This window comes from Physeter macrocephalus, chromosome 2, assembly GCF_002837175.3.
Source record: "Physeter macrocephalus isolate SW-GA chromosome 2, ASM283717v5, whole genome shotgun sequence".
In the NCBI taxonomy this organism is placed as follows: domain Eukaryota; kingdom Metazoa; phylum Chordata; class Mammalia; order Artiodactyla; family Physeteridae; genus Physeter; species Physeter macrocephalus.
Genome location: NC_041215.1, coordinates 1,769,560 through 1,784,872, shown reverse-complemented (window position 1 = coordinate 1,784,872; position 15,313 = coordinate 1,769,560). Strand labels below are relative to the sequence as shown.

At 47.5% G+C, this 15,313-nt stretch overlaps 1 protein-coding gene across 1 annotated transcript in view; it reads right to left on the bottom strand.

The window, feature by feature from the left end:
- Positions 1-15,313, bottom strand: part of DOCK2 (dedicator of cytokinesis 2) — a 432,741-nt gene that overhangs the window by 60,978 nt on the left and 356,450 nt on the right. The window contains exons 31-33 of the mRNA XM_028497312.1: positions 13,989-14,089; positions 13,838-13,896; positions 2,547-2,695 (exon numbers count right to left, since the gene is read on the bottom strand). Coding sequence (XP_028353113.1) covers positions 2,547-2,695; positions 13,838-13,896; positions 13,989-14,089 — 309 coding nt within the window. The remainder of the gene's footprint in view (positions 1-2,546; positions 2,696-13,837; positions 13,897-13,988; positions 14,090-15,313) is intronic.

The following is a 15,313-nucleotide window of genomic DNA, read 5'->3' as shown; positions in this document are numbered from 1 at the left end:
CACAACTACCGAGCCCATGTGCCACAACTACTGAAGCCAGCGCGCCTAGAGCCTGTGCTCCACAAGAGAAGCCACCGCACTGAGAAGCTTGCGCACTGCAACAAAGAGTAGCCCCCGCTCGCCGCAACTAGAGAAAGCCCGCGCACAGCAATGAAGACCCAGAGCAGCCAAAAATAATTAATTAATTTTTTTTAAAAAAGAGCTTCACCGTGTCCCAGGCACTGAAGTGAAACACTCGATAGGTATTTGTGCACGCCCTTCAAACGTTCCCAAGCAACAAAAAAAAAAAAAAAAAAAAAAAAGGCAGCAGATTCCAGACAACCATCAAACACTCAATCCAGGGCTGCGCCTTCTACTCCCCCACCCCAACTGGCTGGATATGGTGTCTTTCTCCATCTGAACTCCTCACCTGATTTCTTTACAGGCTCCTTGCGGGGGGGCAGCTGGTCAGCAGCCTTCCTGGGACTAGAGAGCTCCCACCAGTCCCTGGGCGGGGAGCACACCCTCTCACACTGAGATCATCACAGCTAACTAGTCTCTTTCCTCTTAGAACCACGTTTTCCAAAGTGATTGGCACATCCAATAGATGTTTCTTCAAGAAATAAATTTGAGAAATTCAACAGGTCTGCTTACTGTGGAACAGCTCAGTGCCTTGGCTACATTAATGTGCACTGGAAGTCTCCAACAGAGGTTACGGCATGCAGGGGCTTCCCAAGGTATTTAACCTCCAAACCCTCTTCCCTAGAGCATCTGGTGGGATTAGAGCTCCAGAGAACGTTTTTTGAGAAGGCACTGCTTGAAAGGATGCCAGTCATTCTTTCATTCAGCCAGCACTTACTGCGATGAGGCCAGTGGCTGGATAGTGCAGTGGGCACAGCCTGGGCTTGGGATTGTAGTGATCTGTGTGTTGTAACCTCTGCTCTGCCTCTTTCTTGATGTGTGACTTCGGGTAAGTGACTTCACCTCTCTAGGCCTCAGCACTTCCATCTTAAAATTGGGTGGTAATGCTGCCTACCTCATAGGGTTGTAATAAAAAGTTCATCCCATGAACTACTGTATGGAAGTTATTTACAGTGCTTGACACAGAGTAGATGCCCAGTTAATGGCAGTCACCGTCACCATCATCACCATCACTTTTATGACATGAAGATGAGGGAAGATGCAGAAATGAGTTTAGTGCAAGGCAGTGTATAATAAGGATACCTCAGACAGCTGGAATGACATAGGAATAGAGGGCAAAGATCTCTTAAAGGATGAGCGTTGAAGTGGGCTTTCCAGGATTGGTAGGAGTGTAGACGATGTTGGCAGGAAGGACTGTGAATGTGGCAGAGAACCCAAGGAAGGGGAAACATGAAGAAGGATGATCACCAAGGCAACGCAGTTCAGGTGAGCTGGCGGCAGGTTGCGGGGGTGGCGGGGGTTGCCTGGAGAATAGGTGATGGGGAGGAAGGAATTGGAGGAAATGGCTGGAACATTTGCTGGAAGAAGGCCAGAGCAAGGAGGGCCTGGAATGCAGGAGACAGGGTTTGGACTTTATTTGGTGAGGATTAGAGAACCAGTGAACAATGCGAGGGTAAGGTCTGCAAGGATTTTAAGGAAAAGCACTTTGGAATCTGCTGCCTTTTAGAAGGCCCTTAGGTACCTGTTTTAAGGAAAATTGTTTGGCTGCCAGATGTGGTATAGAATGAGAGGCAGAAATGCGGCAAGGCCGGGGGGAGGGCACGGAGCCCAGTTAGGGGGAGCACCAGGTGAGAAGGGGGCTGAGCGGACAGGAGGGCGAGACCTGGAGGTACTGCTTAGGCAAGCTTAGCAGGACTTCAAAGACACACCTTCCGAAACTGGGAGTGACTACTGAATGTTGCCAGGAACCTGCTGTGGAAACCAGTGCTTATCCCACTGGCAGAAACATCTGGAGTGACTGGGCCCAGAAAACGGTCCTTATCCTTCCAGTTTGACGGGATTTTCAATGAAAATGCTTGGTCAGTGGCCCTCGTGTTTGACACAGGTGGCTCACTCCCTGCATGCTGGGGAAAGCCTCCCATTCCATCCTTGCGGCAGGTCTGCGGGGCCTCCCTACGTATGGGCCTTGGGCTCTACTTGCTGTCAACCCTGATGCATGGCCAAGTCTGACACTTGGCGGGGTAGGCTCTCTCTCAGCTATTCAGATCTTCCGAGTCATCCCAAAAGCAGTAGTGCTGGATGGAGGTGGGTGTCAGGTTGGGGCAGGTGGGAGGGAGGGGGCCTTTGGACACACCTTGAGGGGGCTCTTTGGTACAGAAATAGAATCCTTACTATTTCCTGTTGAGAAAGGGACCACGCTGATACACAGCAAGAAAGTGCATTTGAATCTCGGCCTCGGGCAGGAAAGTGTGATAGAATTCTGACCAAATCCGATCTGCCAGCTCATTCAGGGCACATGAATAAATGTCCCCAGCCTACCGTCAAGCCTCTAAATGAAGCCCAGGCAGATGGAACAAGGATATCATTATGGGGAAATGGGCTGGGGATTAGGGATGCTGGCATGAGTTTCCAGCCTCATTTTTTACCTTTTTGAAATCCCCACTCCTTTGATATTCACACAGCATCATGTCGAAGAAGATTGGGATGGTGGCTTTCCGGAGCTCAGCCTCAGGGATAAGTGTCATCTCTAATATAGGTCCCACCATGCCTGGGATGAACCAGATTTTGTTCTGGCCTGAAAGAGAAGAGGGACATGGACCCATGAGACAGTTTTCATGATGCACACGTTCTCAGACCATGCCTGGGGAAAGAAAAAAAGGGAGGCAAAATTGTAAAAACAATAGTTAACACTGATATAGTTGTTTACCGTGATCCAGGCACCATTTTGGACACTTTACGTACATCCACTCTTGTAAGAGACATGTGCATCTTCCAAAACAAGCTCTGTTGTTAAGGATAATAACCCAGGCGTGTGGAAAGCACATCGCTGTTTATGAGGGTTTTCACCTGCATCATCTCCTTTGCAAATAGGGCCCTGATGGAATATGCTAGTGATGGCAGATCACAGGGATACTTGAAATTATGTCTGTCTGCAACACAAGCCATGTTTCTGAGATTTGGAAAACATGCTTTTACCAACTGTTTCATGAAAACAAGAAAAGCAAACTTTGCTGCCAAGAACCTGCTATAAAAGTATTGTCAGTGTAATAGTGGGAGTTAAAACATCACTTATGGTCAGATAAACTACAACTTCTTGTTTCTTCTGCCTCATTTCAAGACATTTCTACGTCCCCTCCCCTGGCTCTTGGCATTCTTGCCACACTGGCCTGGTTCCACTGTCACAAGCTCACCTTGCTTCCTCACTGCCAGACCCGTGCACAGACTGCTCCTTTGTTGGTAATATTTTTCCCTGCCTGTTCCCCAACATCTGCCCATTACCACCTGGCTTCTCATGGATGGTAGGCTGAGAAAAGCCCTACTGCATGCCCACCCCACTGCCAGCTATGTCAGATACTGCACTGGTTGGTGGTCTTCTTAGTCAACTTGGCAATGATGTCTTCATTTGATAAACGTCTGCCTCCCCCCACAGAGAGCTTTGTGAGAGTAGAGATTCTGCCTGTTCTTATTGTGGCATCTGTAGCACTGAGCATAGAACATATTAGATCCTCAGTAAATGTCTGCTGAATGAGGAAATAAATTTGTCTAGCTCCTACACTCACTGGCTATGTGACTTGGATATGTGTCTTATAAAAATGCAATCACAATGCCCACCTGTTGAGAAGACCATGTGAAAATATGTCTGTGTATACTTAGCCCAGAGCCCGGGAGAATCAGCACCAAGAGGGAGGGGTAGCATGGCCCAGTGGTTAAGTGGCACTGATTCTGGATGTAGATTGCCTGAATTATGTTAATGGATTCTGCCATCAACTAGCTATGTGATGTTGGGCAAGTTGACCCCTTGAGGCCTCCGTGTCCTCATCTGTAACGTGAGAGAATAACAGTATTTATCTCATAGGGTTGTTGTGAAGAATAAATGAATTATTATTTATCAAGCACCCTGGACGGTGCTTGGCACATGGCACACTTCATATAGTGTTAGCTATTGCTGCTGTAATGTTTGGCCAAAACGAACCATGAAGGGCAGCCTTGTTGAGCAGAATGGATCAGACTCCTCAGAATACACACATCAGATGTGGCAGAGGAGGGGAAAAGAGAGGGGCACTTAAGAATTGCGGGGATCTCCTAGGGAGCATGGGCAAGGCTATCCCAGCAACCCTGTCATTGAGCTGACGCCCAGGTGTTTCATCAGCAGCTGCCTCTTTCTTTTCCTGAGTGTCAGAACCTAAGAAGCCCATCCTGGTTTTCCCCATTGTCAGGATGCACGTTGGTGGTCTCCACCTGGGCGAGAGAGCTCCTGGGGTGCAGAAACTCAGGCGGTATGGCGTATGGCCTGGCGCTGCTGCTTTCGAATAAAGCTGAGAAAAGGAGCCAAGAGGGAAGGCAGCAAGAAAATGAATTTTAATTCAGCCTAAATGAGGCTTGAGGTTGGAGTGAGTATTTCCCCAGAATTCAGATAAAAAAGGCATCATCCTAGGAATATCTTCGGCTAGTGAGAATGAAATGATGAAGGCTGGCAGAGAGTTGAGTGAAATATAAAGACACTTTACCAGGATATCAGCTTCATTCTATGATGTATTTGGATTATACTTCACATTGGTCCAAAGAGAAATAAAGGAAAAAAAAAACTAGCTTTCCTGCAGGTTTATACTAACTGCTACTCTAGGTTTCCGATTTTGTCCTTCAAGATCCTTTAAACCCTCAGTGGGGTTTTAAAATTCAAAGTCAACTGCAATAATAAGTAGAAGGTAAATGAGAAACTGTCAGATAAGTCACCACGGAATGGAGAAATTGCTTATACAACAAAGGCCTTTAGAATACTGGAGGGCATTGGGTCTGATAAGGATATATTTAAGATGGTTTAAAATAAAGAGTGGACATGCCATAGACCAGGGATTTCTTAGACACTTTTGACCTGCATTCAGTGGAAGAGATGTTTGGAAGAATAGGGAAAGAGGAGAGAAAGAGATGCTGCTCTCTAAATGCAGTGTGATTTCAATGGCACTTACAATGCTCCAAAAAGAAATTTTATTCATTTACATCAAAAATGGAATTTCAGGGGCTTCCCTGGTGGCACAGTGGTTGAGAGCCCGCCTGCTGATGCAGGGGACATGGGTTCGTGCCCCGGTCCGGGAAGATCTCACATGCCGCGGAGCGGCTGGGCCCGTGAGCCATGGCCGCTGAGCCTGTGCGTCCGGAGCCTGTGTTCCGCAACGGGAGAGGCCACAGCAGTAAGAGGCCCGGGTACCACAAAAAAAAAAAAAAAAAAAAAAGGAATTTCAGCACATCGGATTTTGTGTTCAAGTAATCTGAATGTGTACCTTTATAATCACAGATGCCCACACAGGCACACAAACACAGGGAACATACTTGTGGCTAAGTGAATACAAACTCATTTGGGAAAAAAAAGATTCCTCATTCAAGAGACACATCTGCTGCTGTTTTCAAAAAAAGGCAAGGAAGGGAATGGGCGAGAGGGTCTTTTTCACATAATGGAAGCTGACTCTCACTGGGAACAGATACAAAGTGCCGATAAGCCAGCAGGATAAATCTAAATGCCGAGATACACAGGCTTCAGGAAAGGATCTGGTGGTAATGAGGGTACAGGGAAGAGCTTAGGTGTGCGGGTGGAAAGCAGTCCCCTGTGCTCTCCAGCCTCAGTTTCCAGTCTGTGCAATGGCCTTGTCTATCACACCTCTCAGGAGGAGACTGTGAGATTGCAGGCCAAGGGTCTGAGGGCACTAAGAAGGTGACCTGGCAAAAAAGAAACAAAGAAAAAAGGAAGAAGGAAGGGAGGAGGGTAGGGAAGGAGGAAGGAAGGAGACAATCCCCTGAACCAGGCTGAGAATCAAGGTGGGCAAGTCGCTGACCTCAGGGGGCTGACAGGGCACCAGGGGCACTCGAGCTGAGAGTGTGAGGCCCTGTGAGGGCTGGCACAGACCCTGAAATGAACGGGATGAGGGCAAGTTACCAGCCCCTGGATTTCAGCGTCCCGCAAGCCTCCCGGGGACTCTGAAATAAAGCCGGGCTGATCAGAAAAGACCACTCATTCACTTCAAAAGAGGAAGAAAGAACACAGATCTCTGCTCCCCCTTCTCAGGCTTGGAAAATCTCCCTCCCGGCACTGCTCTAAGACAGGCGGTTGTTTCTCTCCTAGTTACCCAGAACGTGCCGGGCCCCGGCTTCCCTCCAGGCCCTGTAGAGTCTCTGAGCCTGATAACCTGGGTCAAGTCCCCCCACTGTCACTCCAGGCCGTGTGGCTTTGTGCCTGTCACTTAATGTCCCTGAGCCTCTGTTATCTCATCTGTTAAATGGAGACAATAATCATAATCCCTGCCTGGAAGAATTGTTGAGAAGCTTAAAACAAAGGGCTTTGTACAGGGTGTGGCTCATTAGAAAGGCTCAGGAAGTGTTGATGCTGATTAGGATGATGACTGATGCTGAGGAGTACAAGCTCAGCCTAGGGTGGGCTCTGGAAAAAGCAACGAGAGTGAGAAGACCGTCCGACCTCATGGAGCCCCCTGGGGCTTCTCATGGAACTTCTCAGTCCAGTCAGTTTGTTTGTTCACCTCTAGAGCAAAGGGCTGGCATGGGAAGAAGGTCGGATTAGACGTAACTTATCTCCCATGGCTGACACTCACCACCCTCTAAACCCTTCTCTATCCTATCGAAACATGTTCTTCTCTGCTCTCAAAGATGCTTGAAAAGCCCCAGTCTGATCATGTTGGTCCACAGCTTACAGTCCTTCCATGGGTCCCATTGCTCTGCAGGCCCATGTGGCGCGATGCTCCGTCTCCATACCCCGGCCTCCCTCCACCGGCCTGCCTCCTGTTCCCCCGGTTCACCCTGCTTCCCCCTCCTCAGGCCTGCACGCTGCCCCCTCCTGCCCACCATGCTCTCCCCTCCCTCTCCCTGACCCCATCACCACCCTGAATCCTATCGCCATCGCCCCCACAAGTAAATCTCACTCGTTCTCTATCCAGTATGGAAGCCACTTGGCTACATGTGTCTTTGAGCACTTGAAATAAGGCTACTCCGAGCTGAGATGTGCTGTAAGTGTAAAAAAAAACCCCACTAGAGTTCAAAGAAAGAGTTCTGGAAAACAAACCAAAGAGAGGTAACATATCTCAGTAATGTTTTATATTGGTTACATGTTGAAATGATAACGCTTTGGAATATGGGGTTAAATAAAACATATCATTAACATGAATTTCACTGCTTTTTTTTTTTTTTTTTTTTTTTTTTTTTGCGGTACGCGGGCCTCTCACTGCTGTGGCCTCTCCCGCTGCGGAGCACGGGCTCCGGACGCGCAGGCTCAGCGGCCATGGCTCACGGGCCCAGCCGCTCCGCGGCACGTGAGATACGTGGGATCTTCCCGGACCGGGGCACGAACCCGCGTCCCCTGCATCGGCAGGCGGACCCTCGACCACCGCGCCACCAGGGAAGCCCAATTTCACTGCTTTTTAAATACTTTTTTTAAAAAAAATTGGACACTAGAGAATTTAAATTTAGACAGGTGGCTCACGTGCTAGTTCCTTAGGACAGCACTGCTTTGGAGCTCAGGGCTCCCCCCGTTCCTCATCAAGGCCACCTTCAGCTCACTCACTAGGCAGGCGTTCTTTACACACTCTCTGGGTGCCCCCAGCTTCTGCTCTACAGCTATGTCCCCTTGCAACCATAATTAAATAGCTCTGCAATTAGTTTGTTACTATTCAGTGCAAAGTCCATGAGGTTGGGGGCTATGTCTCTAACTATAACTGTTTTCAGTTGTAGCCTCAGCTACAGGCACCATGCCTGGCACTTACAGGGTACTTGTCTTCATTTCCTGTTGCTGCTATTATAAATCACCACAGCCAGTGGCTTAAGGCAGCACAGATAAATCTTATGCTTCTGGAGGTCAGAAGTCTGAAATGGGTTTCGCTGGGCTAAAGTCAAGTGTGAGCAGGGCTGAGTTCTTTCTAGAGGGTCTAAGGAGGAAATTGTTTCCTTCCCTTCTCCAGCTTCTAGAGGTCGCCCACATTCCTTGGTTCATGGTCCCTTCCTCCATCTTCAAGCCAATGGTGTTGCTTTTTCTAATCTTTCTTCGACTCCCCTGCCTCCTTTCTTCACTTATAAGGACACCGTGATTGCATTGGGTCCATATGGATAGTCCAGGATACTCTTACCATCTTCAAGATCCTTAATTACACCTAAAAAGTCTACTTTGCCATGTAAGGTAATTTATACACAGGTTCTGGGGGTCAGGACTTGGACATCTTTGGGGAGCTATTATTCTGCCTATCACAGTGCTCAATATTTGTTGTTAAATTAATCAATGAATGGGTGGATGGATGGATGCCTTTCTAATCCCATTTCCTATTTCTTCCCAGCAGCTTCTCCCCAACTCTAAGAAGCCATGCTTGCTTAGGCTGGCTGCTTTCCTGGAATAGTTGCCCCTCCCCCATTCCCCTCTGTTTCAGTTCTGACCACCCTGGGGTCTAATTCAAGAGCCATTTACTCAAAAGAGCCATCCTCCTGTTTGCCTGAACTCCTGAGTCTCCACCACACATTTCACATAAAAGAACATGCTCTTACTTTGTTCTTTCAACTCTTAGTTTGTTCTACTCCCAGAGCTGGATGGTAGGCTCTTCCAGGCAGGGCAGGGACTGTGCCTTATACTTTCCCAACTCTCCCGCCCTTCCCTGGAGCTTAGCACCAAGCTGGGCACCCCACAGATGCTTAAAAAGTAATGGTGCAGTTGCTCTCACAGCTCTGCCGGGAGTGACCTCCCCACGTGTGAGCCATGATGCCAGCCCCTGGAATTTGTCTTTCCTTCCCATGAAGACTGTTAACACAGCAGACCGGCATTAACCCAAGTGAACGTGGGATGGTTAAGTACAGTCATTTTGGCAAAACGTGCACTGCTTCACTCTAAGCAGAAATCAAATGTTATGATGCTACATTATCAGGAAAAGTACATTATATTTGGCGTCATCCCAGGATTCCAAGACACAAATGGCATTAACCCTTTAGTGGCTGGGTCCTAGTACCAACATATGGTCCTTCTCTCCATAAAGACCTCCCTGCATGTACCCTCTCTCACAAAAGCACGCACACACACACAGATGTCTTGTCAGACTTGTCCCTGAATAATCTTCCAGCCTGAGATTATCTTTGCAATTAGCTATCTTATAATCACAGGGTTGCTCAAATCTCTCCTGATGAGAAAAAGATGATGATACTGATGCTCATGGTGATGATGCCCTGATTGCACTGGGCATTTAAAACAAAATTTTAAAACTTAACATGCATTATGATTTACTCATTATCAGCAGTCTTTGAAAAACGTAGTTGGCTATTTCATACTCTTTGAAAATAATTTGCATATTCTGAAACAAATTATTAGTAAGAACACTGGACTTCAGGTCAAGAGTCTGGCTCTTTTGCCTCAGCTGAGTCACTGATTTGTTGTTGACCTTGGGAATGTCCTTGTGCCTCTCTGGGCCTCAGTGACCTCACCTGTAAAATCAAGGCATTGAATTAGATGACGTATGTATCAGATAGGGATGTAGCAGAAATCTGATCACCATGTTGCTAAACTGAATAAGTTCTGCTTTAGTTTTCTTCCTTAACAAGAAGCCAAAGATGGTCAGTCCAGAGCTGCTCCTCCATCCTTAGGGTGTGACTCTTGTCTTCATGGCTTCAAGGTGGCTACCACACCTCCAGGCATCTTATTGTTTCCCAGAAAGGAAGAGGGGGAAAGACTATGGGCAAAAAATGTGTTGTGCTCATTGAATTTGTCCCCCTTCCTTTTACTTTAATTGGGAAAAGATGTTTTCCTGAAGCCCCAGGAAGTTTATTTCTTCTGATTCTCGTTGGCTAGAGCGGGGTCACATGGCCATCACCTGCTCCAAGTCATTGTTAACTGAGCAAATTGTGATCATGAAAAAAAAAATCAGGGATCAGTTAGCCAGGAAGAAGGATGGAATGGCTGTTGTGTGGGCACTCAGCCTCGTCTGCCACAGATAGCTTCTAAGTTTCACTCTGCCTTGGATATTCCACGAATTGCACTTTAAAACCCATCATTACCCAAGGCAGTGTTCTCACTACATTGGGCCCTCATGAATACAGTGCTTAGTCCTGGTTTGGATTAGCAGATTAACCTCATTAGCATGTTAGAGAAAGTGTGCTAATGACATCATCTGGCAGAACACAGAGTAGGGTGGGGATGGGGAACCATGCATTCACGCTGCCTCCCCTTATCCCTGAAGGAGACAGGCAAAGAGAAGGCAGCCATGTAACTAATGAGCAGGAAAACCCCTTCAGGCTGATATACCTTCCTTGTCCTTGGAGCCTCTGCCATCCTTGCCAGCAGCATCCTTTATTCTGCTGTGGACATCTGTGCCTTTGTTTGACCTCTCATAACTCCATGAACATTTTACTTTGGGAAATTCTGCCTCCCTTGATGGATGTAGGCTTGGTGGTGGCATTGATGGACAGGTCATCCAAGGAAGGCCAATAGAATGGTGTCCCCTGGAGACTGGACCTTTAGCAGAGCGATGCTGGGATGGAACATCCTGAAGGCAATGTCACACCACCTGCCGTGGATCCTTGAGTGTCTCTGGCCCTACCCTTCGTAGCCCATTTCCCCTTCCCCTTCCGATAAGTACCTTCCCTGATTAAGGCAGCCACCGTCAGCATCTCTTTCTTGCAACCCCCAAACCCTAACAAGTATATCTTTTAATTACATTAATTCATCCTACAGGTACTTGAATACATCAAGGAGTTTGTGATGCTTCTGGACAAACACTCGTGCCAGGGTACTTGTCCTGAATCTAACTCTAATCCACTCCAGGATCTTGTACACACCTCTCTGCCTCTCTGTGCCTCAGTTTCCTCATTGGTAAAATGGTGGGTTGGACCAGACCTGTAGCTTCAAACTATTCTCTGAAGTACTTCAGGATTTCTCCCCAGAAAATCCACAGGGGTCTACATGGGAGCTCAGGAGAGGCACATTAAAATGGGCTCTGGGCCCCCCACTCGACTTCAATTAGAATAGCTTGGCTTTCATCCGATTTCTGTGCTGAGCAGGATATTTTTTTATTGGTCCTCCACTAAAAATAAACGTTTGAAAAATGCTGGACAATATGATCTCTAAAGGGCCCTTCCAGTGCTGATGTTCTGTGATTCTAAGCGGGTGGAATATTTGGTAACATCTTTTCATTCATCAGCATAATTGGGAACACAGGAATGCCTGCCAAAACATAATCTATATCTAAATAAAATCTTCTGTGTGCAAAACAACGGCAATGAAGGACATTCAGAAAAGAGCAGGCTGTGTGGAAGAACTAGAAACAAACAAAGCACAGATCCCTGTTTTGCAATTCTGGCAAAGCTTGATATGTAGATCTGGGAAAGGAAGCCCACCACGGCTTTACCTCCTCTTTGCTGTTGTAAAGCAAAGAATGCAAACTCATATGCAAACTGAATCTGGGCCCCATGTTTCACTGGACACATTCAACGTTTTAAAAACTTTCAATTAGTTATCACCAATATTCATAAATTGGAAAATGCATTTAAAAATCATGTTTCCTGGCTTCTTTTGAAAAAACGGAAGATGTGACAATGTCGGCCTTGCATTCTGAAAGGATGGCAGTCAACCAGAGCAGGACAGCGACTGTCCCTTTTAGCTGGGGCACATCTGCTTCACTCTGCTGCAGGCGCACCTACTCCTTCCTATAATCCTGACCCCTGAGGCCAGATGCTGGCTACCAGGTAGGCCTTCACTTGCACTCTGCTTTTTTGTTTTTTCCCATTGCAGGGTAATGGTGAATGAAACATAAAATATTTCTTACAACCCTGTCATTATCCAAAGTGGAAAAACAAAAGGTAGACTGAGAAAGGTATGCTGTTCTAGAAAAACAGGGCAGAGATGGTATTTATTTATGATAGTGGCTTACAAATGCGGGTAATTCTGTATACACACACGCACGTGTGCACACACAGACACACACACACACACACACACGACATTTGGCAACGTCTAGAGACTTTTTTTGGTTATCTCAACTAAGGAGGATCTGGTGGGTAGGCATCTGGTGGCTAGAGGTCAGGGATGCTACTAAATATCCTACAATACATAGGGCAGCCACCACAACAAAGAATTATCCAACCCCAAATGTTGACAGTACCCTGCTTTATGGATTTCTGTGGGTTTAACATACATCAGCCCTTTCACTCTTTTACATTACCTGCCTGGGCACTGCCTGGGCCCTGCCCTTCAGGCCTTAGTGACACAGGCCTGGCTTTGATGACTACTGGGCCAGAACAGGAAAATCAGGCTCCCTCCTGATGGCGCAAGGGTGAAAATAATGATAAAAACTCTGACATGGGTGTGGCCTCCATGGCCTCACTCTCCCAGTATTTGCTCTTATGATCCTCATAAGCACCCTGGGAGAAGATGCTGTTTCCCCAGGTTAGGCCCAATGTCACTCAGTCCCCTGGCTTTGGGCCTCACAGCATGTAAATGACGGGGCAAGGCCCCAGGCAGAGATGTGGAGTCTGTCCTGGGCCTGGTTCCCCAGCTCTCCCTTTGATTTTGTGAGCCAGTCTACAACCCTCCTGTTACCAGTATGTGCTCTTGGCCTGAGTTGAGTTGCTGCCAGCAAACACAAAAGCCAGGCTGATATCCACTGTGCTTTCCCCACAACGAATGGGCCTTGCTGGAAAGGGCAAGGAACGGCTGTCCAGGAAATCAGATGGGAACCCAAAGACACTAAGATGTCTGGGGAGGCGAGAAGCAAAGTCAGGGGAGGTGATATAGGTTGAATCTAAGAGATGGGCACAGCATTGCAAGTGCTTGACTGAAGAGGGCCCACATCCAGGCCCAGGGCAGAGCAATTCGGCAGCAGAGAGTCAAGGAGGGTGCACAAAAATCGGAGGTGAAAATGGTTCATTACTTGTTAGTATTTATTCATCCATCCATCTACCCATCATCCTTTCCGCACCTATTTATGGAGCAGGATTCAGGCCTTGGGCAAGGTATGTGGCCCCCAGCCTCGTGGAATCAAAACCAAGCTCTGGGATTTGCCACTGTTTCATCTCAAGCAAGTTGCTTCCCTCTCTGAGTTTCCTGATCAGTAAAAGGAGCAGGTAATGTCTCCATCTTGCAGGAGGTGATGTGAAGATTCAATAAAGATCTCCTTAGCCCTGGTCTGACTCAGACCCTCCCTAAATGCCTGGCTGACTCCATCTCCCCTTCTTTCCTCCCACAGATGCCACTCAGCTCACACAGGATTCCTGCAGCTCACTGAAGCAGGGACAGCTTCTGGGGTCACGTTTCAGCTCAAACATACCGCAAAAGACCTTCGTCTTCCATGGAAAGAATTCTCCCCCATGCGGTTGGAGGGTCTTTTGTAGATCACTACATCACATAGGAAGCAGGATGCAGAACACCCACCAGTCAGCAGAAAGCACATGTGTGACGTGTATTCCCACAGCAGTCGCGCTCTTTCTCCTTCTTGTAACTTCCAGTTTGAGTTCTTAACGCCTCAGGGGCATCAAGGAGAAGCAGATCCACAGCTGTTTTGGGGGGTGAGATTTGGGGGATGGGCACCCTCTCTCATCAGGCACTTATTAAGGAGCCGGGGCGCATACAGTGATAAACTATTATTTCAAGCTGCCACTGCTGAAGCGCCCCCATGGCCCTCTAACGGATGGTCTTCAAGAAGGAGCCTGGCCTGTGCAAATGGTGTCTGCCTGGCTGTGTGTGCCTACTCACCAAGTTTGTACCACATATCACGGATGGAGAAGCCAATTAGCCGTCTCATGTCCCCGTACCTAGGAGGAACAAAAAACGTCTGCTTCAGTCACCATCTCAGAGATTCTCATGAACCCCTACCCCCCTTTCAAGAGATCCAAATGCAACCTACTTATTCAGGATTTTGTTGTATTTGGCGTGTGAGAACTGCTCCAGCTGCAGAGAATCCTGAGTGATAAAAGCCACTGCCAGATGAAAATAGTTGTTCCACAGCTGTAAATGAAAGAGTGGAGAACAGTCATGGAGAGGGTCTGAAGTGGGAAAGCATATTAAACGCTGGGTAATGTGAATAATGTATGAAGATGGCAGAAGACAGAGGCAGAACCAGTTTAATTCTGTGTGCTGCAATTTTCTAACTGGCACTGACTCTGAAATTAACATCCCGGCCAAAGCGAGGATAACTGATGGATTTCTCTAGGTGCCGACCACATCCTCTCTCTGACAACAGGATTTGGGCAAGGAGGTAGATTTTAGGGCTGCTTTTTTTTTTATTGTTGTTGTTTTGCTTCGTTTTGTGTTTTGGAAAGACAAATAAGTCGCCCCAGCTGGGTGCCCTGGTGAGCTGGTTCTGTGCCCTAGAAGTAGAGGGTGATGAGGGATTAAGTATTTCAGAGACTCTCAGCCTCTGGAAGTCCTCCCTAATTCACCCGACAGCTCAGAGGACCAGCCTGCAACCTATTCCATCTTAGAATATTTTGCCTTTTCCTTCTCTTTAGTTCAATGGTTTTGAAGTGTGGCTCTGGCCAGCATCACCAGCATCGCCTGGGAACTCATTAGAAATGCAAATTCTCTGGACCCGCCCCTGACCTACTGAATCGGACCCCAGAAATCCATGTGTTCACAAGTACTCTGGGTGATTGCAATGCTAATTTGAGTTCAAGAACCACTGAGGGCCAAGTTTACAGGTAAGCTTGTCATAACCATCACATTTACATGATCTCTTGGTGCTAAATGAAGAGACTAATACTAAAACCCACTCCACTGCTCATGGTGAAAGAGATCAGGTAAAGTGTGCAGCGTAGGGCAAGGGCTCCAAAGATTAGCCGCAGTGACAGTGATATGGACACAGGCTACAGAACTGAGAGATGGAGACCCAAACCAAGGTATCGTTGAGCCTCAGTGAACCCATCTGCAAAAGGGGTACCTGTGTATCCACTGCAGAGGGCTATGGTAAAGATGATGTGTTTAAAGGGCATGAATCTCAGTAAGAGCTCCAAAGCACTGGTTTGCCCTATTATTCTTTTCATTATTCTAGTGACTCCTTTGGTACCAAAGCAAATAGTACAACCTGGTGCCTTCGGTGCTCAGGGGCAATTATTACAAGATGCCATGGCCCTGCAAGGAGCAGGTGGGGGGCAGCTTTGCTGGACAAAGCCCACACACTTCCAGCCTCCTCTAAACATTGACTGGCAAGGGGAGGGTTAACACCAGCTGGGG